Source organism: Gopherus flavomarginatus, chromosome 13 (genome assembly GCF_025201925.1).
Source record: "Gopherus flavomarginatus isolate rGopFla2 chromosome 13, rGopFla2.mat.asm, whole genome shotgun sequence".
NCBI lineage: Eukaryota > Metazoa > Chordata > Testudines > Testudinidae > Gopherus > Gopherus flavomarginatus.
In genome coordinates, this window is record NC_066629.1 from 21,820,457 (window position 1) to 21,846,702 (window position 26,246).

At 43.1% G+C, this 26,246-nt stretch overlaps 1 protein-coding gene across 7 annotated transcripts in view; it reads right to left on the bottom strand.

Moving 5' to 3' along the window:
• Window positions 1–3,626: 3,626 nt before the first annotated feature.
• The window catches only part of ARHGEF12 (Rho guanine nucleotide exchange factor 12), a 92,959-nt gene continuing 70,339 nt past the window's right edge, over window positions 3,627–26,246 (bottom strand). For 6 of the 7 annotated variants that reach the window (XM_050921933.1, XM_050921931.1, XM_050921930.1 and 3 more), the window contains 15 exons: window positions 24,545–24,670; window positions 23,635–23,749; window positions 20,128–20,228; window positions 19,795–19,872; window positions 17,457–17,532; window positions 16,900–17,067; window positions 16,244–16,331; window positions 14,159–14,248; window positions 13,936–14,015; window positions 13,322–13,546; window positions 10,586–11,068; window positions 6,252–6,562; window positions 5,288–5,360; window positions 5,088–5,208; window positions 3,627–4,493 (listed from right to left, as the gene is read on the bottom strand). In XM_050921933.1, the coding sequence (XP_050777890.1) occupies window positions 5,177–5,208; window positions 5,288–5,360; window positions 6,252–6,562; window positions 10,586–11,068; window positions 13,322–13,546; window positions 13,936–14,015; window positions 14,159–14,248; window positions 16,244–16,331; window positions 16,900–17,067; window positions 17,457–17,532; window positions 19,795–19,872; window positions 20,128–20,228; window positions 23,635–23,749; window positions 24,545–24,670 (2,046 nt within the window). In that variant the 3' untranslated portion in view covers window positions 3,627–4,493; window positions 5,088–5,176. The remainder of the gene's footprint in view (window positions 4,494–5,087; window positions 5,209–5,287; window positions 5,361–6,251; window positions 6,563–10,585; window positions 11,069–13,321; window positions 13,547–13,935; window positions 14,016–14,158; window positions 14,249–16,243; window positions 16,332–16,899; window positions 17,068–17,456; window positions 17,533–19,794; window positions 19,873–20,127; window positions 20,229–23,634; window positions 23,750–24,544; window positions 24,671–26,246) is intronic. The other variant, XM_050921929.1, reaches the window with a different exon arrangement.

Here is a 26,246-nt window from a genome sequence, read left to right on the forward strand (position 1 = left end):
TGAACTCTGCTAGGTTATTTGTACAAAATAAAAGCTTCCACTGTCCATCAAGTTCTCTCTTTGGAACAGTTTGTCCTGCCAAGCGCCAGGCAATAAAAAAAACCAAAACAAACAGCAGCCAGCTAAGGACTTGGTTCCTTTAATGAGATTTGAATGCTTAAATTTTCTATTTCCCAGCTCCTGAAAACAGAAATACTTTTAAAATGACCAATATTTAATTCCAGAAACATACAACCTTATCCACTAAGTCATAAAAGAGCTATTTTACAAACATACATCTGGATAATTAGAACAATAGAGTCTTTTCTTAGACATTCAAACATAATCAGTAAAAATACAAGATTATTAATAAAGATATTTTTGTATTTTTTTTTAAAGAATATTTCCAGATTTTTTTCCTTCTTCTCTTTAAAGTAAATCTCTGTTAAGAGTACATGACTGTATGGTGTACAAAGAAAATAACAATATTCTAGTAGGAAGAGAGTTCCAAAAGACAATTCAAAATTGAAACAGTTTGTTGGGTGTAGTATCCCTTTTGCAGTACATCTGCTTGTCAGTTGGCACCTGGAAAAGAAAAGGGATTTTTTGGGGGAGCCCAGGGGGCAAAGGCAATACTAATTACCATCAGAGACTCTAATCAAGGATCACCTACACAGTTAACAGACACTTTTTCCAGCCAAAGGGGCACAGCTTCTGTAAGAGTCAGAGTGTATCTACGTTTTATAGATGTTGTGTTTCTATTGGAAAGACTGGATCTAGGCAGAGGGATGTGGTGTAAAAGCTGACCAGGGCATCTAGGCCCTTGGATTTTCACACCTGATCCTCCTTTCTGATCCTGCCCCTCAGATGGTTTAGTCTCCTCTCCCTACAGAGAAAGCAAGATACAGAAACATGAGCAAATGCGGCCTAAATAGTATTGCCATCTGCATCACTCCCCTTCTTGTGGGACAAGACACTCTGTCTGTTACAAACCCACACAACCCAATTCTTTCTAGCCCTATGAACTAAATCCCATAACACCAGATGAACACACTTCTCAGAAGGGACTGCAGAGTGCATTGTAGCAATCTTTCCTCACTCTCAAGATGAGAAACCCCGGGTCATCTTTTTATTTAGAAAAAAACAGAATCGTATCAGAAAACACATGTCCAGTCTGAACAAGGGAACATACAATCACAGGCCAGGTCATCTTGCGCTGGACTGGAAACTGGAATTTACAGAAGGGATAACCCATGGCTACAGAAGCAAATAAAAATGAGAACAGTGAAAAGTGCCTTTGAACGTCAGGCCCCCACCTCACTTCAAAATGAACCATGCCTGGGGTCTGCAATACAGTAGATGTGCTAGGGAGTGAAATGGAATCCCAGTGATTTCAGGTCACGGTGCTGGGGAAATGAAGGATCCCTTATCCCTCACCAAGGAATAATGCCCTTAACGTGAGATTGATCAATAAGGAAAAACAAGTAGGACCAAACACAACGAAGCACATCATTTCACCTCCCATAAAGGTGGGTCTCCGTAGTGTACCTTGCTTTGCTAGCTCAAGAAGATACCCATTACCTCTTCTATGCCACTCCTACCAGCCAAATCATTTCACAGATTCATGTGTCACCCCCACTACCACAGCTGAGAATGGGACAGTCAATATTTCCCCTTATACATCTGGAGAGGTTGCAGAGACAACATCCCATCCCACTTCTCTCTGGACTAAAGGCTATGGCTAAGTTAGTATTTTAGGGCAACTCTCCCAGCCCTGCAGCCCCAGTACTGGTAACCTGAATGCAAGTCTAGATGACACACTAAGGTCAATCTCTACCTTCACTGGCCCTTCTGCCACCACCACCTCTGGTGGAGCTGCACTGACAGTAAGAGTGGTGGGAGATTTGCGCCCAAATGCTAGTGCACATAAGGCAGAGGAGTCAGACAAGCCAGGACGTGGAACTGCAGATCATTCCCCGCTAGGCCATCATTACATACTCATCTCTCCGCTGCTAATGCAGCATGCTTCTCACCACGAACATTAGGCTTCCTGCACCTAGTAAGGAGGCTGGAGAGACCTCAGGAGTCACAATGGCAAAGAATTTGGCCATGACTCTCTCCTACATCCCATCAGCTCCACTGGGCTTTGAACCTGCGTTTGGACAATGGGTCTGAACTCTGTTTATTAAATGCAGCCCAAAGTAGGGAGGGATCTACGCTCAAGCACGCTTAGGCAGCTCTGGAAATGGGTTATAAAGGCTAGTGTGGTAGGGCTATACCAACTGCTCCAATTCATGCAGCAGGAAACTCAGCTCTTCCATCCATCCCTGGAAGAAAGAGACACCTTGCTGATAAAGCGAAGAGGCTAAGGGGGAAGAAACAGTAGCTATAAAATGAAAAGGGTGTCAAAAACTAAACTTGGCCATGGACCAAGATATCTTTGTGGCAGTATTGGGTAAAACGGAGACTCCACACAGCGTCAGGCACCATTTGTTCCAACAGTTTAATTTCTGGGTTCATTAGAGCAAGTCTAGATGTTTAAAGCTAACAGAACCACACGGCTGGGGTTGGGTGCAGAGCTCTGCTTGTCTGACACTGGAAGGTCTTAATTGATGCCGATCGTGTGTTCATACAAGTGTAACACAGGAGAATAATGAAACATAGTGAGATGCCACTGCCAGTCCACAAGGGAACATTTGGGCTTGCATTGGGAACGTGGGGATCCTGCTGGGGAAGTGCTCCCTGCACTTGGCTTCTACAAGAGAATCCTCCCTGCTCTCCAATGGCCCCAACTTGTAAAGTGGATCCAAAGTCATCTCTGTTCAACCTACAACAAACTGGATATGCTCTTTTAAAATTATTATTATCATCATCATTATTATTATTATTGAGGAAAAGGACAAGAACTGGCTTTTGCATCACACGAGTGGAAAAGCAGTTTTGATCCTCTGTCATTAGCAACAGGGAAAATGGAGCCGGGAGAACAACCTTTCTACTGACCAAAGATATTCTTCAGACATCATGGTCCATGCAGTAATGCACACTTTTTCTAAGAGGGGAAGAGGATTTACTGGTTTGGCACGTTATTCAGTTCTGTGGTAAAAGTCTATATCTTGGGTACCTGCAGAAAGAATGCATCTTACACACTTTAAATTAGCAGTTTGTGATTCCGGAAATTTGAGAGACTGAGAACGTCCTGAACCAACTGTCCCCTAGCAGGTAGTGCCCATCCTAGCACCCATTATCAACCAGTCTGGAGTGTCCAGGGCTAGTTCTGTTACAAGCTTGCATTTTGCAGGGTCAGTCTGGAATGAAGTCCAACAGAAAATTGTTTGAACTGGCCTATGGGAAGTGCTAGAGAACTGGGTCTGGTTCCAGCAGTTCTGCCTTCTCTGCAAAGCACCTATCTGAGAGCACTTTGGTACAATCAGTGCAAAAAAACCAAAAACACGCCCCCCCCATGAAACTCAGCAAGACATACCTCCAGGTACTAACATTTACTGGCCCTATAATCAGCAGTACCTGTGGCTAACTCAAATGGCAGCCAATGTTCATTCAGTAGTGATTCAGTGAGATACCTCCACCTACCCCACATTTCTGGGTTTGCATTTTTTCCTGCATGATCTGGAGAACGGTTACACAAGTGCTGGAGCTCCAAACATTGTTTATCGCTTTAAACAGGAGACAATTATCAAGGCCAACAAAGTCAAGAAAAAAAAAATTAAACCCAGCTTTCTCCTCTCCCTGTCAGAGACCCCAAGTCAATGAAGGGGACCGCCAAGGGGAAAAATGGTTTCCTAATTTCAAGTGCCTGGCTATTTAGTGCATGAAGAATTCTCATTGCACATGAGCTACACACAACAGGGAATCGCTCCAAAAGGAGCCAGTTCACAGGCCGTTGAATGTAGCCAGTTCCCACCAAAGGTCATAAGAACGCCTTTGCAAATAACTCTGTGTGTGGCAGTTGGGTTGCCAGCAGGGAACATGGAGTCCAATCCAGTGAAATCAAGACAAAATACACCTCTCCCCCCTCCCTTCTCGGATCTGAACTTTGCTTCTGGAGCAGCGGCATCCAGAGTGCACTAGATTCCAAGGGCTAGAACTGTCACTACCCAATTAAAACAAAAGCAAATAAAAAAAAATTAAAATGTGCTTTTGATACATGGAATGAAGTCAAATAAATACATTGATTTTTTTAAATGTCTAAATACATTTTTATATCCTACACCCAAAGCTCTGTACATTTGGTTTGGTTTTTTGTTGTTCTTCTGAATCAAACACAAAATTTCCGGTAGCAAGATGTGGAGGAGAGAATGGAAGAGATTCTCTCACTGACAAACTAGTGCAGATGCCCCACAGGGAAAGCACCCCATCTCCACTCTGCTAGAGTATGGTTAGCACTTGGATGGTCCACAGACAGAACGCTCTCATCTCAGAGTCTGCATGGAAGCTAGGAGGCGCTGATGCTCTCATCCAATTTTCAGCCACTTCCGGAAAACGTGACTAACTTTTGTCTGAAAAGGAAAGAGATGGTAGGGGAAAAACAGGCCACAAGAGAAATGAGCATCATGAACCCTTCCAAACGCACAGCCAATTCAGACAGCACTGTTTGTGGGGATAACTGTGCGCCACAGCTGACTTGGAGAAAACACCTGCAGGCATCACAGGAATCTGCTCAAACCAAATTTCAAGGAGTTGTGATGACTGCTTTATGCCGTGTCAATGGTGTGCATGGTGCTTACACAGAAAAGTAAGAGGGGCCTAACCCAGAAGATCTTACAATCTAATGCGTAAGAATGGCCATACTGGGTCAGACCAAAGGTTCATTTTGCCCAGTATCCTGTCTTCCAACAGTGGCCAATGCCAGGTGCCCCAGAGGGAATGAACAGAACAGGAAATCATTAAGTGATCCATCCCCAGCTTCTGGCAAACAGAGGCTAGGGACACCGTCCTGGCCAACAGCCATAATTCATCTGACTTCAGTCCCTAAACCAAGCTGAACCCCTTTGAAAGGCAAGCCGAACATCTTATTCATGGGCTTGTGGTGGAGAAAAGGAAAGTGAAGGAGAGGTGCCTCCAACTTCACACATCCTCAGAGAAGGCAATACCTGATCAGCAGATTTATGATATTGTGGAACCAGCAGCTTCCAAAAGTCTGAAGCCATAATGACATCTCTCAAGGCTTTTGTTTGAAAGATCAATAACCGGCTTTGTTCATTGTCCTTGGTGCTAGAGTTCAATGATATTTTAAACACATTACCATTTAGAAACAGGCACTGGGAGAAGGGATGAGGTGTTGTTCACATACCTGAATGCTCATCTGTGGGGGCTGAGCCAGCCAGCCTTTGGCGAAGGAGAGTGGTGTAATTTTCCTCAACTTCCTGAAAGACAAAATCCATGTGGCCTTTTATTTCTGTTCCTAATGAACCTCCAGAGAGCTCTTCTCTTAGAATAGGAAACATTTTAGTGGAGCTGACCGGATTGTAATTACACGTTACTGAACACATTCCATTGCCAGCTCTCAAACCATCACTAGCACTGGTGAGAAGTTCTTCCATCAGGGAAAAGTCTGCGCGATTTCTTATTCCTTTTGGATCTTGGTTCCATTAGAACTAAGCAAGAAGGTCCGCTATTTCCACAAAGAGCTGACAGGTCTCTTGGCAAACAGTACTCTAGGCCCCATTTCTTTGGAAGAGGTGGCTGTGACAGACTAAGAATAACCCTCAAGATGGGACAGAGAATCCCCAGAATGCAGATGAAGTGACTTGGAAATTAGTGGGTTTGAAACACTTACTATTGGCACAACGGGGATTTTGACTCTCTTTTTACATTAGTATCAATAAATGCTAATTGGGTAAATATTTCCAGGTCAGTTATGCATATTCCCAGGTGGTGGGTCCACCTCCCCACTCCCAATTTCTGCAGCCTTATTCTAACACCCTAAATTAAAGTTCCACTTCTCATAAATTTGGAGAACTGTCTGCATCTCCAAAATTGTCTGCAACTACATATTTTTAACATCTGCCCATATTTATATAGAGCACCTGGTTTCTCCTGTCCCCTTCCCTGGAGATCATCCAAGGACACACACACACACACAAACACACACTCAGGTCTTATCACACAAGCACTTGTATTCGGGGAAGAAAGCAAACCCGGAAAGGTACAGGAACCCTGTACTTTACCTGGTTTGCTTTCTTCTCCTAAGCTTGCTTTTTTTCCCAAAACAGTGAAGGCGAAATCTGAATAATTCAAATACACATGTGTTGTACCTTTAAGTGTTCAAGGTCCGCCTCTATCTTCTGAATGTACTGCATCATTTGGATGCGTGACTCTACGGACAAGTGGGGGCTCGGTGCATCGGAGCACAATTCGTCCATTGGTCCCCAGCGGGAGGCCATAAATTCCTCAGCAAACGGGGAGCTCCCTTCATCTGACTGGGCATCTCGTGGGGAAACTGGCTGCTGGTGTGCTGAGTCCAAAGATGAGTGGCCAGCAGTGCATTGTAGAACTAGAGAGGACACGTCCTCATCTGTAGAGCTCTCCTGCACAGTTCCATATCCATCAAGGATCAAATAATTTCCTGTTAAGAGAACAGTTTTGTTCTAGCACCACCAGGTCAATAAAATCACCAGGAGTCACTGAACTAGAGAGACAATTTAATTGGACTTTAAAAAAAAGAACTGATGAAAGCTTCATCTCTTGTCATGTTTTAAAACTGACTAGATAAAGCATCAGAGGATACCCTGCAGAGCCCACCTTGAACTGGTTTGGACTAGATTGGTTTTGAATGGGGAACAGTAGAGGTGTACATAGGGTCTGCTGTTTGAGCAGCATAGGATTAGATAACCCAATAGGGTTTTTCTATCTCTTGTTCTGTGTTTCTCTCATGAGAGGATATCTTAAAAATATTCATGTGCATGCTACTAATTATTACAATGGAATCCAGGCTAGCCACCAATCATACTGCTGCGTGTCTAATTGGAATTCGCTATTCAGTTTCAGAGATTTTTGCTAGGTTACACTCAAATTTAGATTGCTAATAGAAGGTTCTATAAAATATGCAGTATTAATAGAAATAGTGGGACATCAATTTTTAAAAAAGGTTCCAGAGTTAACTGTGACAATTACAAGCCAATCAGCCTGACTTCAGCATCAGGCAAATTGGTTGAAACTACAGTGAAGAACAAAATAATCAGACACAGATGAACACAATTTATTGGGGAAGAGTCAACACACCTTTTGTAAAGGGAAATCATGCTGCATCAATCTGAATTTAAGAGGGGTCAACAAACATTGATCCACTGGATATAGTGCGCTTGGACTTTCAGAAAGCCCTTGGTAAGATCCCTCACCAAGGCTCTTCAGCAAAGTAAGGAGCCATGGGATTAGAGGGAAGGTTCTCTCATGGACAAGTAACTGGTTAAAAGATGGGAAACGAAGGGCAGGAATAAATGGTCAGTTTTCACAATGGTGAGAGATAAATAGCAGGGTCCACCAAGGATCTATACTGGGACCTGTGCTTTTCAACATATTTATCAACAATTCAGAAAAAAGGGCTCAATAGTGAGGTGGCCAAGTTTGCAGATGATATGACATTATTCAAGATAGTTAACTCTTAACAGTCAGCCTTGGACTTATCAAGGGATCTCACAGAACTGGGTGACTTGCCAACAAAATGGCAGATGAAATTCAACACAGATACATACAAAGTAATGCACACTAGGAAGTATAATCCTAACTAGCGATACAAAATGATAGAGCCTAAATTAGCTGTTACCACTCAAGGGATCATAGAACCATTGTGGACAGTTCTCTGAAAACATCTGTTTAATATGCATTAGCAGTCAAAAAGGCTAACAGTGTTAGGAACCATTAGGAAAGAAAGAGATAAAACAGTAAATATCATAATGGCACTATATAAAAGCCCATGGTACGCCCACACCTTGAATACCGCATGCAGTTCTGGTTGCCCCATCTCAAAGAAGATCTCTGTATCTTTTCCAATTCTAATAGAAGGCTACAAAAAATATTTGGGTATAGAACAGCTTCCATAGGAGGAGAGGTTTAAAAACCTGGATAGTTCAGCTTGGAAAAGACGACCAAAGGGGGTATGATAGAGATCTATAAAATCATGAATGGTGAAGAAAGTGAGTAAGGCATGTTATTTACCCCTTCACATAACACAAACCAAGGGTCAGTCACCCAATGAAATTCAGAAGCATCACTTTAAAAATAAAAAAAAATAAAAAAAAACACAAAAAATTCCTTCACACAACACACAGTAAACCTGTGGAACTTGTTGCCAAGGGTTGTTGTTAAAAGGTTAAAAGTATAACTTGGTTCACCACAAAAAAAAAAAAAAAAAAAAAAAAAAAAAAAATCCGACGTTCAAGGAGGATAGGTCCATCAATGCTACTAGCCAAGATGGTCAGGGATAAAGGGATGCATGCTCCACGTGTTCCCAAACATTTGGCTGCTAGAAGCTGGGACTGGACAACAGGAGATGGATCACTTGATTAATTGCCCTGTTCTGTTCTATTCCTTTGAAGCATCTGGCTCCAGCTGCTGCTGGAAGCCAGGCTACTGAGCTAGATGGACCACTGGGTTTGATCCAGTATGACCAATCTTATGTTCTTAATTATTTTCATGATTTGCATGTGCCACTGGAATTTTGTCCTTAATTTCTCTGCAGTGTTGCTGCTATGCTAGTGCATGAAAACCAAAAATAGAAATTGACCAGAATGGGTCTATCTAGTTTTAAAGTCCCTGCTTAGCTAAGCAAAAAGTGAACAGTACAAGAAGCGAAAAACACATTAAATTTTTTAAGCTGTTGGTTCACTTTTAAATAATTTAAAGTGCTTTAACAACACAGAAAAGAAGAGAATATGATTTTCAATGTATGATTGGATGGCATCATTGAGCCAGTCAGAAACAAGCTCATCACACACAGTCCAATTTTTAAATGAAGTATAGTTATGGATAAGGTGTTCCAAGTCTGACAGCTACTTGCACTGCAACATGCACATGACAGATTAACTCCATCTTCATTCATAAAGTAGAGCACCACTACTTCAGATGCACAGCAGGATCACAGGGCCATCTCTCACAGAACCTGCAAAGCCCCAGCAAAGCATGTGAAGCTGCCATCTTGGACTACCTGTCTAGTCAGACCCAAATGCATACAACCTCTCTGCATGCCTAAAAAAAGATTGTTTCAAGGTGCCACTCAGGAAACCATTACTTTATATACTGATATATAAACAAGAAAAGCTTCTAAGAGCTTCAGACCTGGTGACAGGGAGTCTGTGGAGACTATTACCAAGCAAAGCCAAACTGGAGAAAGCTCCTTTTTGAAGCTCAAGCAAGAAAAAACAAAACTATGGCCATAGAGTGGCATGTCTCACATGACTGTAAAATCCCCCCTGCACAGTTATCCCCAGGGGTCACACACTGAAAAAGTGACAACACTGTACATGTTGCATTGTTGAGACTCATTGCAGAGTACCAAATCATCACTCTTATGTTCTTTGGAAACAAAATATTTTGTCTCAATTTTTTTTGTATCAAGAGGAGACAGATAATGGAGACAGACATTCTAGCTCACTGATGATTTCTGTAGGTGATCCAGAAGGATCTCTGTATACATATAATCATGCCTCATAGGCTCTTTCTAACAACCAGGGGTGTAATCTGCAACTTGGGTAGGCAGTCCCGTGATCACTTTAAGCTAACTCACTATAAACAGCAGTGAAGACACAGCGGCATGGGCCTCAGGAGAGAGTTATACAAGGCAGCCTGATCCCTTGGGTACATAAACATTTGCAAGCCTACGCTGACACTCGCACCTCTATGTCCTCACTGCTATTTGTAGAGAGTTAGCTAGGTTACAAATTACATTCCCAGTTACTGTGTAGAATGTAGCAGAGTCAGTACTTTGGGCGTACGGTGGAAAGACATTTCAGGAAGGGATATATTCAAGGAGAAGGTTATTTCGTAAGTTTGGGTATGCAGTCAAGTCCCCATAGTGTTCTGGAGAGAGACGGAGGGTTGACAGTGGGAAAAAGGGATATGTTGACAGACTTTTGGGAGAGGAGTTATGCACCACCACTTGCTGGGAGTCTGAAGTGGGAGACTGGGAGAATACAGCTTTGGAGAGGTCCTTGGTACATTGATGCTGTACAGAGGCTAATAGAACCCTCTCCCTTTTGATGCACCTGGGCTAGAGCCAGGAATTCTTAATTTCTTCAGCTCTACTCTACGATAGGCTATTAACTTAGCAGTATCTCAGTTTCTCTTTTAATCAGCCATCCTTCAGGGTGTTGAGGTAATAATTTAGTTCATGTCTGTACATCATTTTTGAAGTGTAGAGGACTAGCTATTTTGATACGTCCAAAGCTAAAAAGACTTCTAAAGACCAGAAGAACTATGTGTCAAGTGTCCTGTACTGAGTCAGCAAGGGAGATTCCACCAAGAAAGCATAATTGTGCTTCTTTTTAATCACATATTTCCTATTCATTTCTGGTCTCTGAACGCAATCAAGTCTCTGGCATTTGAGCTGAGCTGGCCATAACTCAATGTACTGTGTAAAGTGGGATAAGCTCACCTGAGATCCGTAAGTGCACCTCCTCATCCTCCTTCCTCTCCATTACTTCACCTTCCAATGGATTCTCATCGCTGTGGGTGTCACGAGCATCAAAGTAGTGCTCTCCACTGTCATCAGTACCCACTTCTTCCAGCTCCGGGGTAGGGCTCTCCAGGTTCATGTTCACGTGGTCCATTACTAAATTGTTACTAGACCTAGTGTCTCTAGACCCCAGCTGCACAGCATCCTGTGGAGCTGGAAACTCAGTTGAAGTCCGGAGGCCATAACAAGCTGCAGCTTCACTACTTCCTGTTCCAGGAGGCATCTGGTCTGTTCCAGGCTGCTGCATCTTGCCGTTAGAATGCTGTAGTCCATGCTGGATACCACTCTCTGCCTGGCCCCCCCGGGAAATGGTCCTATACCTGGGTAAACATCGCCAGTCTTCAAGGGTCCCCTTCTCAGACATGCCCAGCTGCTGCACCAACAACTGCTTCAGCAAGCCCACTGAAAGGAAAGGAAACATGGAACATTCACTGAACTGTATAAACAGTCTCCATTGTACACTCAATGAGACGGACGGTATGATGCCTCTTTCTGAAAGAGTTCACTATGACCAGCTCTCTCACTGTTTCTGTTGCAAAGGCGGGGAGAGAGCTACAAAGAAATGGTTGGAGCACTGTTGTATTACTTTGTGCCTTATCTCACAGGATATCAAATCATTTCACAAAGGTGAGTAAGTACTGTAGTATTATCCTCAATTTACTGATGGGGAAACTAAGGCACAGACTGGTTAGTAGCTTAACTAAATCACCCATCAAGTCAGTGGCAGTCATGAGGAGAATCCAAATCCCCTGATTTCCAGTCTCAACTGCTACATAATGCTGGTGTATTGGGAATGTTCAAGTTAACAGAACATTAACATCACAGGCTGAAGCAAAGATCCTATTGCAGATTCAAGGGAAATTACTTTTTCATGGCACAACCTTCTTGTTCTAAATGTTGGGATGCAAACTCCCCCAACAAGTTCATACAAATATTCAGAATCTCTAAATTATATGGGAGATTCTTATTTGGTCTGTGTCCTATGATGCTTTAGTTCTCACTCAAACTACTTAAACACTACTACTTAAGAACAAGCAGGTATAATGCAGTCCAAGTGCTTCACATAACTATAAGCTGACACTTGCATAATACCCACAGTTTGAGAAATGCTATCAGTGGTGGCTGGTGAGTCTTGCGCACATGCTCAGGGTTTAGCTGATCGCCATATTTGGGGTCAGGAAGGAATTTTCCTCCGGGGCAGACTGGCAGAGGCCCTGGAGGTTTTTTGCCTTCCTCTGCAGCGTGGGGCATGGGTCACTTGCTGGTGGATTCTCTGCAGCTTGAGGTCTTCAAACCACAATTTGAAGACTTCAATAACTCGGACATAGGTTAGGGGTTTGTTACAGAAGTGGATGAGTAGGGTTCTGTGGCCTGCTTTGTGCAGGAGGTCAGACTAGACGATCATATTGGTCCCTTCTGACCCTAAAATCTATGAGTTCCTAAAACAAAGCAGCCACCTGGTTGAATGGAAGACACTTGCAGCAACATGAAGTGACCCATTACTATTGCTAGAGGGCATCTCACTAAATCTTAGCGTCAGTGATCTGTCCTGACTGCTATGTAACGTGACATCCAAGTCCCCCTAGAATGAGCTTCCACTAACAATCTAAGAGCCCAAGAACTAGAAATACTTGAAAGCACCTAGTCCTAGAACAATGCTTTGAATTCTGTAAAAATCTGATACAATATGGATCAAAAGACCCAGGATAACCTGTTAGACTGAAGAGACCTGTATAGAGGCAAGGAACTCAGTCAAAGCACCTGTAATGCCTTAAGCTAAGAGGGCCAATAAAGAAGAGATATAGACCACTCCCAGTAGCACAGTTCAGTTTTGTTTAGAGGCACCACATCCATCTCAGAGTTACCAAGGAAGCATGTTTGTGCCCCACCTGAACATCAGTAAGGTAGCTGGGAGATCATATTTAGGAATGTACAAATGACCGTACTGGATCAGATCAGTTGTCAGTATTAGTCCTGGCTCTGATACAGGCCAGGATGACACTTCAGAGGAAGGTGCAAGATATCTTCAAGTGAGAAAATATGGAATAACTTGCTCAAAGGGGAAGTTCTTCCTAAATGCCTCAGCTAGAGGTTGGTTTACAGCCTAAGGTTCCACACTGTTCCTTTTTCCCCCAAGCCTTACTAATTTTAACTCTAGGTGTTCTTGTTATCCAAATAAATATACAAACCCTTTCTGAATACTGCTGAAAAATGGTGGCCTAGATAATATCTTGTGGCAATGAGTCCCACTGTTTAACTGCATGTTGTATATATTAAAAAAAAAAACAGCTTGGTGCCTGAAACAATAATACTTTGCATATCATGCATAAATTGTTACTCCACTTCCCCAAAACACTTCATGGACAAGAATGAAGAACTCCTCATAAATCAGTATTATTCCAGTCTGAGATGGGCACATGAAGGCAGAGGACGACTTGCTCACATTATAACTTGCTTGCAATATAACAAGCTCAGGAGTTCCTGATTTCTAGCCCATTCTGCCTTATAGCCCAGATGTGAACATAAGAGCTTCTACTACGAACAGACAGAAAATACTATTTTAGCCCAAGGGGTCAACTTGTCCATCTGAAATTTCAGAGATCCAAATCAAGACTTATCAGGGCCACTTCTGTCCATAGCATCATAGTTACTTACAGTTTCTTAGTGCATCTAATGCCCACCGCTCTCCTGAGATCTGGAAAGGGACTGGCAGTCCATAGTGCGCAGAGGATTCTTCTTTGAGAGTCAATTCTGCCCGTTGCTCTTTCTCAAAATGTCTTCTAGTCCCAAGAAGATCTTCTACCTCCGATTTCTCAGCCATGATTGCTGAAGGAGACTGTGCCTTCAGCATCAAGGGAGACTCAAGTCCTAAATCTTTATCTAGCCAACAGAAACGACATAATCAAGTTCGATGCCCCACTACATATTCTCAACTACCCATAGGGTGAAAAATTAAACTGCACTGCACTCTCTTTGACGAGGACAATTTGAGGATGCGTATCTGTCAAATGGGCTATTATTTTTAAGTAGCTGAACCTCTCCAGAATCTCCTTTCCTGCAGTTTAAGGGTAGCTGGGAAAGACTAGCGGGTATACCTCAGACTGGGTTTCACCCTCCCAGAGGGCCTCTAGTCTGAAGGCTTTTCTGAGCCAAGGGAAAAGAAAAAAACACACACACCAACTTTCACTGCTGCAGAAAGATCCCTTTAATGTGAAAGACAAAGCCTATCACTCTTATACTGTGTCCAGCACACTAGCTTACGCTGTTACCTGGACTCTGCATACCGCTGGCAGGGATATCATGCTGTTCTTCTTTCAGCTTCTGCTGCTCCTCTTCCTCACGCTCTTCGCTGCAGGAAGGAGAAAAAGGACCAAATTCTGTGAAACCCATGCATTCCTTTACCACTCTAACAGCCTCAATGTTTTGGTGATCCCCTTCAGGAACGGACAAAAGCCACTAAAAAAACCAAAGCCAAAAGTGATTTTTACTTACTCGCCAGGTCCTGATTGTGGTAATGGAATCGGCCTTTTAGATGCCTCGACTTTTACTGTTCCTGCCATCCGAGCTATCAGGTCCTGCCATCTGCAAGAGGCCAAAAATGAGAGAGACAATACACCTGAAGCATAAAAGGATGCTACTGCATGTAAGGTTTTTTAACCCAGCTAATAGACTTTTTAAAATCCTGCTACATTGTTTGCCTCAACATCTTGTGGCAGTGAGTTGAATTCCACAGGTATCTGGTGCCGTCACCATAGTTAACAAAGCAGACGCTCCAGCCCTGGAAAACAAATGCACCGACCTCAGCAGAAACCATACAGATGCAGAAGTGGGAGGTTCAATCCAGCAATGAAAATGAAGCCAGAAGTACAGCATTGTATGCAATGGCCTGAAGCGAATCTATTCCTCAGTGAATTGCGGGTGCCTGGGATTTTTTTTTACATTTTACACAGAACATCAAAAAAGATTTTATTTTTTTCCATAAAATTCTCAATGTAACAAAATACAGTAAAAGTTTGGGGGAGGGATTCCTGCAGTCTGAATATGGTTTGTTACTACAGGATTTCTTTTGGAATGAAATCAGTTCTATGAATGTAGCCCTAGAAGCAAGCTTTGCCTCCAGCCTGTTTTTTAAAAGCTGAAAATGCACTGAACACCGACATTCCTGAAAGGCAGCTCTAATTTCTGCACTTCAGATTTAATATTCCATTCCAGATGCCAACTCAATGAACAAAAACTTGGTGACTCCGAAGAAGTCTGTGTTATCGTAATTGCACCTCACTTGAAGGAAGAGCCCACAAATTTCTTTGTCCACATTGAACCTTTAAAATTTCTAATTAATGTTTTACCTTTAAAGGGAATTGCAGTGCTCGTTAAGAGATGCTAGACTGACAATCCTGGGAACTGAAATTCTCTCTATTGCCAAAGAGCAAGAACAGCACAGACAGTAGCAGCTAAAACTACCTCTCTACACGCACCATTTATAAGCTCAGTTCTGGATGATTTTCTCTAGGGGGCAGGGGTGAGTTCACCCCAGGGCTCCGTCAATCCTCTGCCCTCTGTGCGGAGACAGCAGATAACAGTGTCTAGTTACCTGAAATTTTGGCAGTATTTCACATGTTGTAACACCTGTCCACAATGAACTTGGGTGAGATCCACCAACTAATCTCACATAACACAGGCCACTCACCCACTGTATGGCAAGTTTTGCTTACTGGAGATGAAGGGGCAGTTTCAAATCCCTAACATAGTGACAGAAGGGACATAATCTCATTACCAACCACTAAGAAGCCATCAAGTCTTCCAGGGCAGTATTTTCCTGAACTACAATGGTTACAAGACATAATATGGGGGTACCAGAATGTTATTGATGCAGCTGATTTTCAACTTTCATGCACATGAACAGTTTGTATCACCACCTTTGTACCAAAGCTAGCAATTCTGGATTTTACCATTGACCATGCATTTTATATTACACAAGTGCTGATGCACATGGCACTGTGCAATATGTATAAAATACCATGCAAACAAATCCACACCCGGAGGTGTTCACGGTCCAGAGGCAAAGCACTCTCATCTAAGGCAGAATGAAAAACAGTTCAGACAGGGACTTGAAATCATCAATTATAGTGCTTTTGCGTTTCCTGCCACTCTGTAACATGTCCCAAAATCCTGAAGGTACCCAGGACAGATGATAGGTTCTAGGACTCTGCATAGAGATGCAGGACTACATCACTGATTCATCCGACAATTAAACCACGTAGGTCTCATTAGCCCCAACTCACCAAGATGTTTTAAAAAGAGAAGCACTTGTAAGGCAAGAGAAGGGCTAGGAGTGAGACACAAGACATAACCGGGAAAATCTCTAGAAACAGCCTGAGCTGGCAAAGAGTTATTATTGTTGTTCTGAAGAATTAAGGAAAATTCCCAGTGGGGTGACAGGTGAGAGTTTTCATTCATTAGCTCATTATCTTGAGCTCAGTTCACACACACCCACAAGCCCCTCTAGAGTGAAACTACTACTCAGATGTAAGATTTCCTCTCTCCACCACAGCAGAGGTAACCAAGCCCATCACTTACACAGTCTTTTCAGAAACAGTCTGTGCCACCAATTCATAAATCTGGGCGCCGTTTTCGGACATGGAGATGACAAAAAAAGCTTTGTTATCTGGAGAGACACAAGAGCAGAGTAATTGCATCTGATGCCTCGGCCTGAACAATTGTATCCCAGGTTCACTGAAACCAGGCAGATACCCACTAAGGTGTACTGCAGGGAAATTCTGTGCAATAAACCAGCAGGCCAACTACATAAATACAAAGACGTTTCGCTCTCTAACACAAAATGGGACTCTGGCTTCCAGGCCTGACAAAACAGTTATTGCTCCTCCCACCTCTTTAAAGTAGATTTATTTCTCCCACCCCTTCCCTAGTCACCGGGCAGTTCTAAAGCACTTTTCTTCTGGGGCTCTCAGAGTACTTCACTTTACAAACATTAACTAGAGCTCACATCACCTCTGTAAAGACACTACCCCATTTTACAGAGGGGTAACCAACGTAGGCAGCTTAAACGGCTCATCCAAGGTAACACTGCAAATCAAAAGTGCAGCTGAGAATTAAATCCAGGAGTCATGACTCCCAGTGTCCTGCTCCAACTCCTAGACAAAAACTTCCGTCCTCAAATGGCCTTGCCTTTGCATTCAGCTTACTCCCACGTTTTGCCCATTGGTTGCACTGACCTGTTGCCACCTGGCGAACCAGCACAGTGTTCAGCTTGATAACAGGACTGAATGTGTGTTTGCTGTCAGAGGTAGATGCCAGGATCTTACTGTGACACCTCAGCACCAGTTTATCATCTTGCTTTTGCAATAGCACTAGAATATCCTCCAAGAGTAGCGTGTAGAGATCTGTAAAGGGCAAAAACAGGCCTGGAATGAGTTAACTAGTCACTCCCTCACATCACACCTCAGGGCACGTAGGAAAAAAAGGCTGTGTTTTCTATTATATGCAGAGGTAGTGCCAGTTTAAGTAAAGCTTGCAAATCTCTCATCAGAACCACAGCAGAGGACTACAGATGGGACTGGCTCATCTCCCAGCAGACTGCAGGACCCAGCATGGTCCTAATGATACTCAGACACTTCAGATTTGACAGGAATAACTGAATCCGCTTGAGGAGCAGACATGAGTTTGTACAGACAGAGATACAACTCATAATTGGGAATCACAGCTATGCCACGTCTTTTCCCCGCCTTGGTCACAAACTCAAGTTAAAGTAGGCTGGTGGGATAAGGCTCACCAATAGTCTTGTCCCGATTAACCTTCCAGGTCAGAGGTCCTTCGTGAATCATCTTCCTTTTGGTTAAATCCAAATTCTGTCAATATGAGGGGAGAAGAAAAAGAAAGTAGCTTTCATATGGAGTTCACCGCATGAATCCAAAGACAGATAAAATGAGATTTAGAATCTGTGTTATTTGTGTGAATCGAGAACCTCTGGGTTGTTTCACTCCTCAGAAGTTTTTCATATGGCACGAGGTCAGTGAGTGCTGTTTTCCCTGTTGTGAAAGGATAGGATTCTCCCACCCTGTTCCAGGCACAGGGGGATGTCAGGACAGTAAAGGGTGAGGGAATGGAAACTTTGTGTGTAGGCACTGGAACCAGGGAGCCAAAAGGCCATGCCCCCTCCTACGTTTTAACATGGGCGTAATTTGAGGGGTCAGCATGGCCCGCCCCCCCCCCCCCAACTGCAAGTCTCAAGCAGGCATGGAGCAGCGCCAGCTGGGGCTGTGCTTCACAGCGGGAGAGCTTATCATTGTTATCAGCTCTCCAGTCTCAAAATGAAGCCCCAGCCAATGCCGCTCCATGCCTGTCTGAGGGTTGCAGTTTGGTGGGGTCGGAGGGGGGCATGCTGACCCCTCAAATTATGCCCATGTTAAAGAGTGAGGTGCATGGCCCCCAGTGCCCCCCCCCCCCCCGTACTTCTACAAAGGTTCTGGTGCCCTCGGTGAATGTGATAACATGGGATCTCCTGCCTGTGGCTAGAGGGCATTGGGAAGGTGAATTGTGTTCCAGGGATAAGTGGGGCAGTGAAAGCTTCTGGGTAATCTAGGTAAAGGACAATAGGGGAGACGCTGTGGTCACTAGCAAGTGCCAGGGTATTTGATGATTGGATTTAACCTCTAAGTAATGGGTGGATGTATAGGATTTTTAGTAGAGGGGACAATTTCTAAGTCTACATGGAAAGTTGGGTTGGATCCTGTGGCCTATAGTTTCTAAAATTAGATACAGCATGAAAGAAAGAACTTGAGACCTTCTGACACACAAATATCTTCTAATGTTCTAATCAGGTTTTGTTTGGACGAGGGATGTGTGTATGCAGCCTTACACAACCTTAGACATTTTCAGGAGAGGATTTTATTTTAAATGAAGTTCTGAAGCATTATCATAACAATGGATTGTTTCCATCAGTATTGTGTCAACAATTCATACAAATGTTTGGAATTTATATTTTACTTTGTTAGTGCTTCAAAATGTGGACTGCATGTTAAGAGTGGCTACAGGATGAATTACTTTGATGATCTGCTCGACTTTATAATGTCACTGAGTTATTCACTCATGTCAGGGCTCCTGAGAGATCTGCAGGCAAGCTAGTAGGGGTAGTTATTTTCATTAGCCATACCTTCCAAGTTTCAGAGTTTATATCAAGATGGCAGATTTTATATTTCCATGAGTCCTTTATTTCATGACTTAGAGTTTGCAAGCCTTTTTTAGTAGGCTGGCATACCATACAAAAGCACTTCTGAGTGAACTCCGTGAGCCTTGAAACAAATATACCTCTTTGGATATTTTAACATGTTAAAACTTTCACATGGTCACTAACAGTGCAAGAAACAGTATATACTATTATGAAAAGATGAACACAGTGTATATCCTGACCATTTTTTGTACATTTATACCAAAAGGAGCAGCCCTGTCCCCTAAACAAAACTATCAGAAAAGTTACAAGCTCCACTGTAAGACCTGCTGGAGTTTAAACAGGACATGAAGCACAGCACTCTAGCACTGGATTTAGAAGCTCAGCTACCTATACCATTGGATCTTCAGATGTGAATCAAGCATTGCTACAAGTTCCACTTGTGAAACCAACACAATTTCTAAGCTTTGGTTCTCCCAAAGGACTTCCCTGTTCTGCCAGCAGTGCTGTGAAGTAGGAGATAATGTAGTGCTATCCCACCACAAAGTGCACATACTCTATTGTTTGTTTCAGAAGGGGATATATAAGCCATGTACCAGTTCTCTCTCATGTGACATACAAGTGAAAAACCTAGTGTGCCATAGCAGTTTTGTTCCATGACATTTACAAGTTCCACAGACATTCTCCCTTTTGTAAGGTCAAGTTATTAAATTCATGGAGACCTTCCGAGAGCAACTGGAGGTTCAGGTTTTCATATCTAATAAATGTTCTACTTAATCTTTATATAAAATAAATTTATCTCTCACCAGAGACTCTTCATGCGAAGTTTAAATTGGAACGAGTTTTTCTGACTTTACAACCAAGTTTTAGCAGGAAGCATCACCAGCCTAACTACAGGGGGTCACTATCATGGTTCAATAATCACTTCCGCTCCACCACTCACCCTGATCTCATCCAGCATAGGGTACTCCGACTGCTTCAAGTAGGACAGGTCAAGGCGACGCTGATAATCTTCCAAACGCTGGAAGGACACAGGATGAAGTCATGGTTATAGTGGTTTGGGACAACTTGGAAGAGTCCAAGTACACGCAAGTGACTCTCAGAACTTCAACAAGATCACAGAGGCTTGGGATTCCAGCTCTAGGAGTAGTACGAGATTACACCACAAAATGCGCTTCATTCCTTCAACCACAGTGCTCGCAATTCTGGATTGTTCCTCTTCTTCATCTCCCCATCATCCACCCTTGTCCAGCCTTCTCATTCCCTCCCCTCCTACCTGCTTATTCTCTGATTCTTTGACAGCCTGGTTCACATAGTTAAGGATCTGACGGCAGTGATCCGCTGCTTTCTTCACTTTCTCCTTCTCCTCAGGCCGTTCTACAAGAGGGCAAAGAAATAAAGATAAGTTGAGCTTCAGGGGAGGGGTAAAAGGAGAATTAAGAACATAACATAAGAAAGGCCATCCTGGGTCAGACCAATGGTCCATTTAGTCCAGTATCTAATGCAACACACTGGCCCCTCAAGATCAAAGAGGGGAGCTGGACTTTGTAAAACATTCAATTAGCTTTCATCACTTCACAGATTTATGATGGAAATAGCTTCACATCAGAGAGAGCTAGGGTTTAGATCACATTGGATACAGGTCCATGATACCAATCCAACAGTAGAGGTGGCATTCTATTACCTTACCCGCCCAAAACAGGGACACACAAGGACTTTACAGAAAGTTTCTCCACTTCATCAATTCCTGTCCAAAGGGAATTCTGAGTTGTGAGAGAAGTTTGCTAGAATTCCATTCTAGTTCCCAGAGAGGTTGGTCAGGGCAGACTGAGGGCCAAAGGAAGAAACAGGAAAGAGATGCAACATTTTTTTTCCAGGTGCTGTCTAATGTTTAAAGAGATGGAGGAGCTGGGTCAGTGGTGAATGCCTAACATCTGATAAAAAAAACTCATACTTTGAAACTTATGTGAAAAAGTGATAAATTGATAATGGCAAATAAACATGACTGAATAATTAGAAAGTGTAAAATCAAAACTGCAGATTCTAAGCCGTAGCCTTTTCTATAAAGGACAAACATTTAAAAAATAGAGAAGGGAAAAAAAATTCTGTGCAAACATGAAAGTAATACTATAGATCAGGTCTCACTGCAGCCAGCATCTGTTATTAAATCTTTATTAAGAAGGGTGCACGTGGGATTACCACCAAGCTTTTGTGCACTTTCCAGGCTGAGATGGGTGAATAATGGATTTTTCCCGTTCGCTGGAAATAAAAAAAATGGTTCTGGGTCAAATCAAAAATGGATTTTTTTGGAAATTTTATCTGCATCAGAGAAATGCAGGACTGGAAGGGACACTCAAGGCATCCTCTAGGCCATCTCCCCATGCTGAGATAGGACCCAGGTAAACTTAGACCATCTCGACAGGAGTGTGTTTGTTTAACCTGTTCTTAAAAACCTCCACTGACAGGGATTCCACAATCTCCCTTGGAAGCCTATTTCAGCACTTAAGTACCTTTACAGTTAAAAGTTTTTCCTAATATCTAACTTGAATCTCCCTTCTTGTACACTCAACGGCTTACTTTTTGTCCTACCTTCAATGGACTTGGAGAACAACTGATCGTAGTCCTCTTTATAGCATATGTTGAGGACATATTTGATGACTACTATGGAGGTCTCCCCTCTCCTCATCAGTCTTATTTTCTCAAGATTAAACCTGCCCAGTTTTTAACTTTTCCTCACAGGTCAGGTTTTCTCCTTGCCAATTTTACATCTCTCATTTGTCAAGGTCTTTTTGAATTCTAATCCTGTTCTTCAAAGTGCTAGGAATCCCTCCCAGTTTGATGGCATCTGCAAATTTTATAGGCACACTCTTCACTCCATTAACACACTCATTAATGAGAATATTGACTAGTACTGACCCAGGATGGGACCCCAGTAGATGCACCCTCCAGTTAGACAGCAAATCACTGATAACTACTCTGAATAGTCATAGAATCATAGAAGACTAGGGTTGGAAGAGACCTCAGGAGGTCATCTAGTCCAACCCCCTACTCAAAGCAGGACCAATGCCAACTAAATCATCCCAGCAGGGCTTTGTCAAGCTGGGCCTTAAAAAACCTCTAAGGATGGAGATTCCGCCACCTCCTACGTAACCCATTCCAGTGCTTCACCACCCTCCTAGTGAAATAGTTTTTCCCTAATATACAACCTAGACCATCTTCTGAAACAAAAAGTTGTCCCCAATGCATTCCAAGAACTTCCAGATTAATTTTCCAACATCTGTTTAGTTTAAGTTCTCCATTACTACCAGATCTCGTGTTTTGGATATTTATATTATTTCTTCCAGTTTGAAAAAATGTGTTTAAATTTCAGGCATTTTGACAAAAGCAAAGAGGACAAGCTTCACAAAACAGGGAGAAGCAACTCCCTTATAACCAAGCATATCACTAGTGTCAGGCTACTCTCCCGGGATGTGGGAAACCTGGGTTCTGTCTGATGTGGAGAAGGGACCTGAACATCCTTCTCTCACATCCTAGTAGAGTCCCCTAGCCACTGGGCTATAGGATATTCTGTATGAGTCTTTAATTCCTCCCACTGAAGATGTTCTATGTTGTATAAAAGAAAACAATCATCATTGGAGCAGAGATTGAAACATGATTCTCCTGCATCCTGATTAGAGTGCTACAGTTATGTTAGAGAGTCAATTGCCCAAAACCAGAACAAATTTTTTTCTAATCAAGCAGAAAGAAAAAGGTTGTTTGCGGCACTTGTCCGACCTGTGCGATTCCCCCAGGCACTTTAGACACGCGTCGTGAGGGTCGCTGGTTGGCATAGGCTTCTTACAGGCCACACATTGCTTAAAGCCCGGCAAACCAGGCATGAGCCCGGTGCCGGGAAGGGCTACAGCCCAGACCGGCTAACAACTATGTACAATATTATTTACACTACAAACTAATTAACTAACTATACTTAACCACTAACTAACAACGGTAGTAACAAGGAGAGCTAGGGACGTGGAGGACAGCAATGCCGCGCTCCACAGTTCCAACGACCGACACGGCGGTAAGAAGGAACTGAGGAGCGGGTGGGCCGGCAGGAGTATATATCGAGCGCCATGGCAGCGCCACTCTAGGGGGCGACCTGCCGGCCCACTGGAGTTGCTAGGGTAAAAAGTTTCCGACGAGCGCGCACACCTAACTGGAATGGATATGAGCAATCACTCGAAGAAGAAAAAGGTTGTTTCAACATGACCTTTTTGGTCATGTTTTTTTGGTTTGGTTGAAACTAGTCAGCAAACTTTACATGAGCTCACGAATAGTTTCATGTCAATCAAAACTGCATTTTAGTGACATACAGGCGAGCAAGGTTCTGCGGTGTGTATCAACGTTACTACAACCCTCAGAAGATTTAAAGGGTGGTAATGGTAGCAATATTAGATTAAAAGTCTTCGCATTGGATGTGGATAGAGAGAACTTCTAACATTAACACTATTTCCAGAAGCTAGATATTAACATGACAAATATATTAAAAATGCTTAAGACAGAATGTTGAAGCTTGCAGGCATCAAACCTCTTTTGAATCTTATTTCCCAAGTGCATGTGCTTTTCGCGTAGGGAGTGGATGTTAGAAAAGGCATGAGAAAGGATAGAGGATACATGCTGAGAACAGTCACTGATCCAGGGCAGTGAACAATTAGGCATACATTTTTAAGACAGTCAGATTTGTTTGGCAAAACTGCCAAGATGCACGCACAAAAATAATGGCTCCCTCATGGAAATGTTCTACCTGAGTACTTGGCGATATTATCCAGCAGAAGGGGGTACTTAGTCAGCCTCTGCATCTCAGTGGGAATGATATCTTTCAGCTGCAACCGGCGACACAGTGGATTGCTCTCAGCATCCTAAAATTAAACAGCGTAATAATGGCATTTGTCATTTTTATTAGGACTATAATTACCTGAACATGTACCATCTATTCATCATGTAAGTGTCTATTACTTCACATTTCCAGTAATTAAATACAAGACAAGAAATGCCTAGATTTATCATTCAGACTACATAGCCCAGTTTCATCTGAAGTTACATATAGTAAAGGCTCATCACCAAAGCAGTGGCTTCCTTCCCTCATTACTTCACATAGGCTGGTACCATCCATAATCAATCTCAGGTCACTGCCATATAGGAAAGACATCAGCTTAGTCTTTCACACTACGTAGACACTACATTTTTCAAAATTACATCAGTCTTTGTATTACCAGAGTTCCCATCCAACGGTAATGCAGATAATGCTCTTCTCTTCAGATGGCACACATGCCAAGGTCCTTCCCAGTGGGATAGGTATACCACAGATCTCTTGCGTTTGGGGCGCACACCCAACTGTTTACTCTGCCCTGCTGGGCTATACAGAACACCTGTTCCCAATCGGATATGTGCACAGCATAACAAGGATGGGTATCTAAGTCCTATAACTGAACATGCTTCTCTCTACCAGCATAGCATCTTGAATCCTCAACATTAAAGGTTCATCTGTCCAAAAGTGAACAACAGAGACAATCTGCTGTTGGAAATAATCCCAATCCAACAGCAATGTTAGATATAATCCCGCTAATTGTATTAACCTTATTTACAGCCCCTGCTTATCCTTCACTGACCATCATCCAAACTTGGGATCAGTTCTAATTTTGAGTGAAACTCACCTGCACAAAGGTTTGGAAGCGAGAGTCTTTCTTCTGCCGTGATTTGATCACCTCTAGAGCAAAAGGCTGGTTACTACAAAAGGTGGCAGTTGCGTGTTTCAGATTCTCCTCTCCTGCTCCACTGAACTGTGCCAAGAAACCCAGGAAACCAAATTTAGACAGAGAAACTGGGCACGTGCCAGCGTGAGCTCTGGCACACGTTGCAATTGCTCACAGAAAGCAAAGAAGCTGCCCAGACCCGCAAAATAGCCATGTTTACAGCGTCTTGTCTCCAACTGATACAGACTGCCTTAAGGCTTCTTCACCCCAACCCGCCAAGGAATCCTTTGCAGCTGAGAAGATCTCCCATCAGGCCTGCTTTTATACAACCCACTTTTCACAATCACGATCTTTCCTTCAATACCAAAGGCAGAAAGCACTGCAAGGCATGGAGGTCACTCCTGACTCAGAAGAGGACACAATGCCATTGCTCTGTCCATCAAGCCACTGAGTCAAAAATTAGCCTTGGTGTAAGCAGGTACAACTACACTGATTTAAATAATGAGGGATGAATTGGGCCTATTTTACTTTGCCATTGGCCTGTACAAGCAAATCCAGGGTTGCCTGTGAAACTGTGTGGTTAGGCCAACAACTACAAGCTCCCAGGATTCAACACGTGACCTTGTTGCCTGCCCCAAACTTCTGCAGCAAGATGACAGGTGAAGTTGCAAAATATATCAGTAAAAAAAATGAGCAGGGCTGATGACTGCAAGAGACTGTGCTGCAAACCCCTGTATCTGCTCTCCTTGGCACCCACCCTTGAGACAGCCCAAGGGTATGTCTTCACTAGCAACATTAAAGCGCTGACACAGCACTGCTTTAACGTGGCTGTGTAGTTGCAGCATCAGCGCTCAGAGAGCGCTCTCAGCGCTGTAAAAAAACACCCCACCCCACGAGGGGACTAGCTGCCAGTGCTGGTGCACTGTCTACACTGCCACTTTACAGTGCTGAAACTTGAAGCACTCAGGTGTTTTTTCACATCCTGAACAAGAAAGTTGCAGTGTAGACAAGGCCCCAGATTCCCTGAAAAATGCCTACTACTTGGAATGCAGTCCTGTTTTTTGGTTTGACCATTCAGCTGAAAAATTTCAAGGGACTGCATTGGCGTGGTGAACAATGCCCAGCGTCCTGACATCCCAAACCTTCCATCCACACAATTTAAAAGGTGACCTGCAAAGGAAAGGAACGTGCGCGAAATTTTTTGCTTCTTTACAATATACAGAGGAGACCCAAAAGGTTTGGGGCTTCCCTCCATCCAAAATATCAGGTCTATGTTGCCTTCTTTTGGCTAGAGGAATGGAGAACTGGTGGGATGAATACATCACAAGAGACTGAAAACTGAGCACTTGAGAATGGAAGGCATTTTAGCCTAACCTGGAAACTCTAAATTAAATACATTTCACAAGACAGCAACAGAAAAGTTTGACCCTCAGGATAAAAGCATATTTTGAAGGACTGAAAACACTCCCAATTCCTTCCACTTGGGTGTGAGAAAACTCCCATTCCAATTCTCTAGTAGTTTTATGAATCCTCCAGCAGAAACACAGGGAATACAATACTTTATATTCTCAATATTTTCACGGTAAAAATATAAGAAACCCAACCACCCAGCAAAAGCCATTTATCTTCTCTCTCTCACACCCCCCCCCCCCCTTCTGTCCTT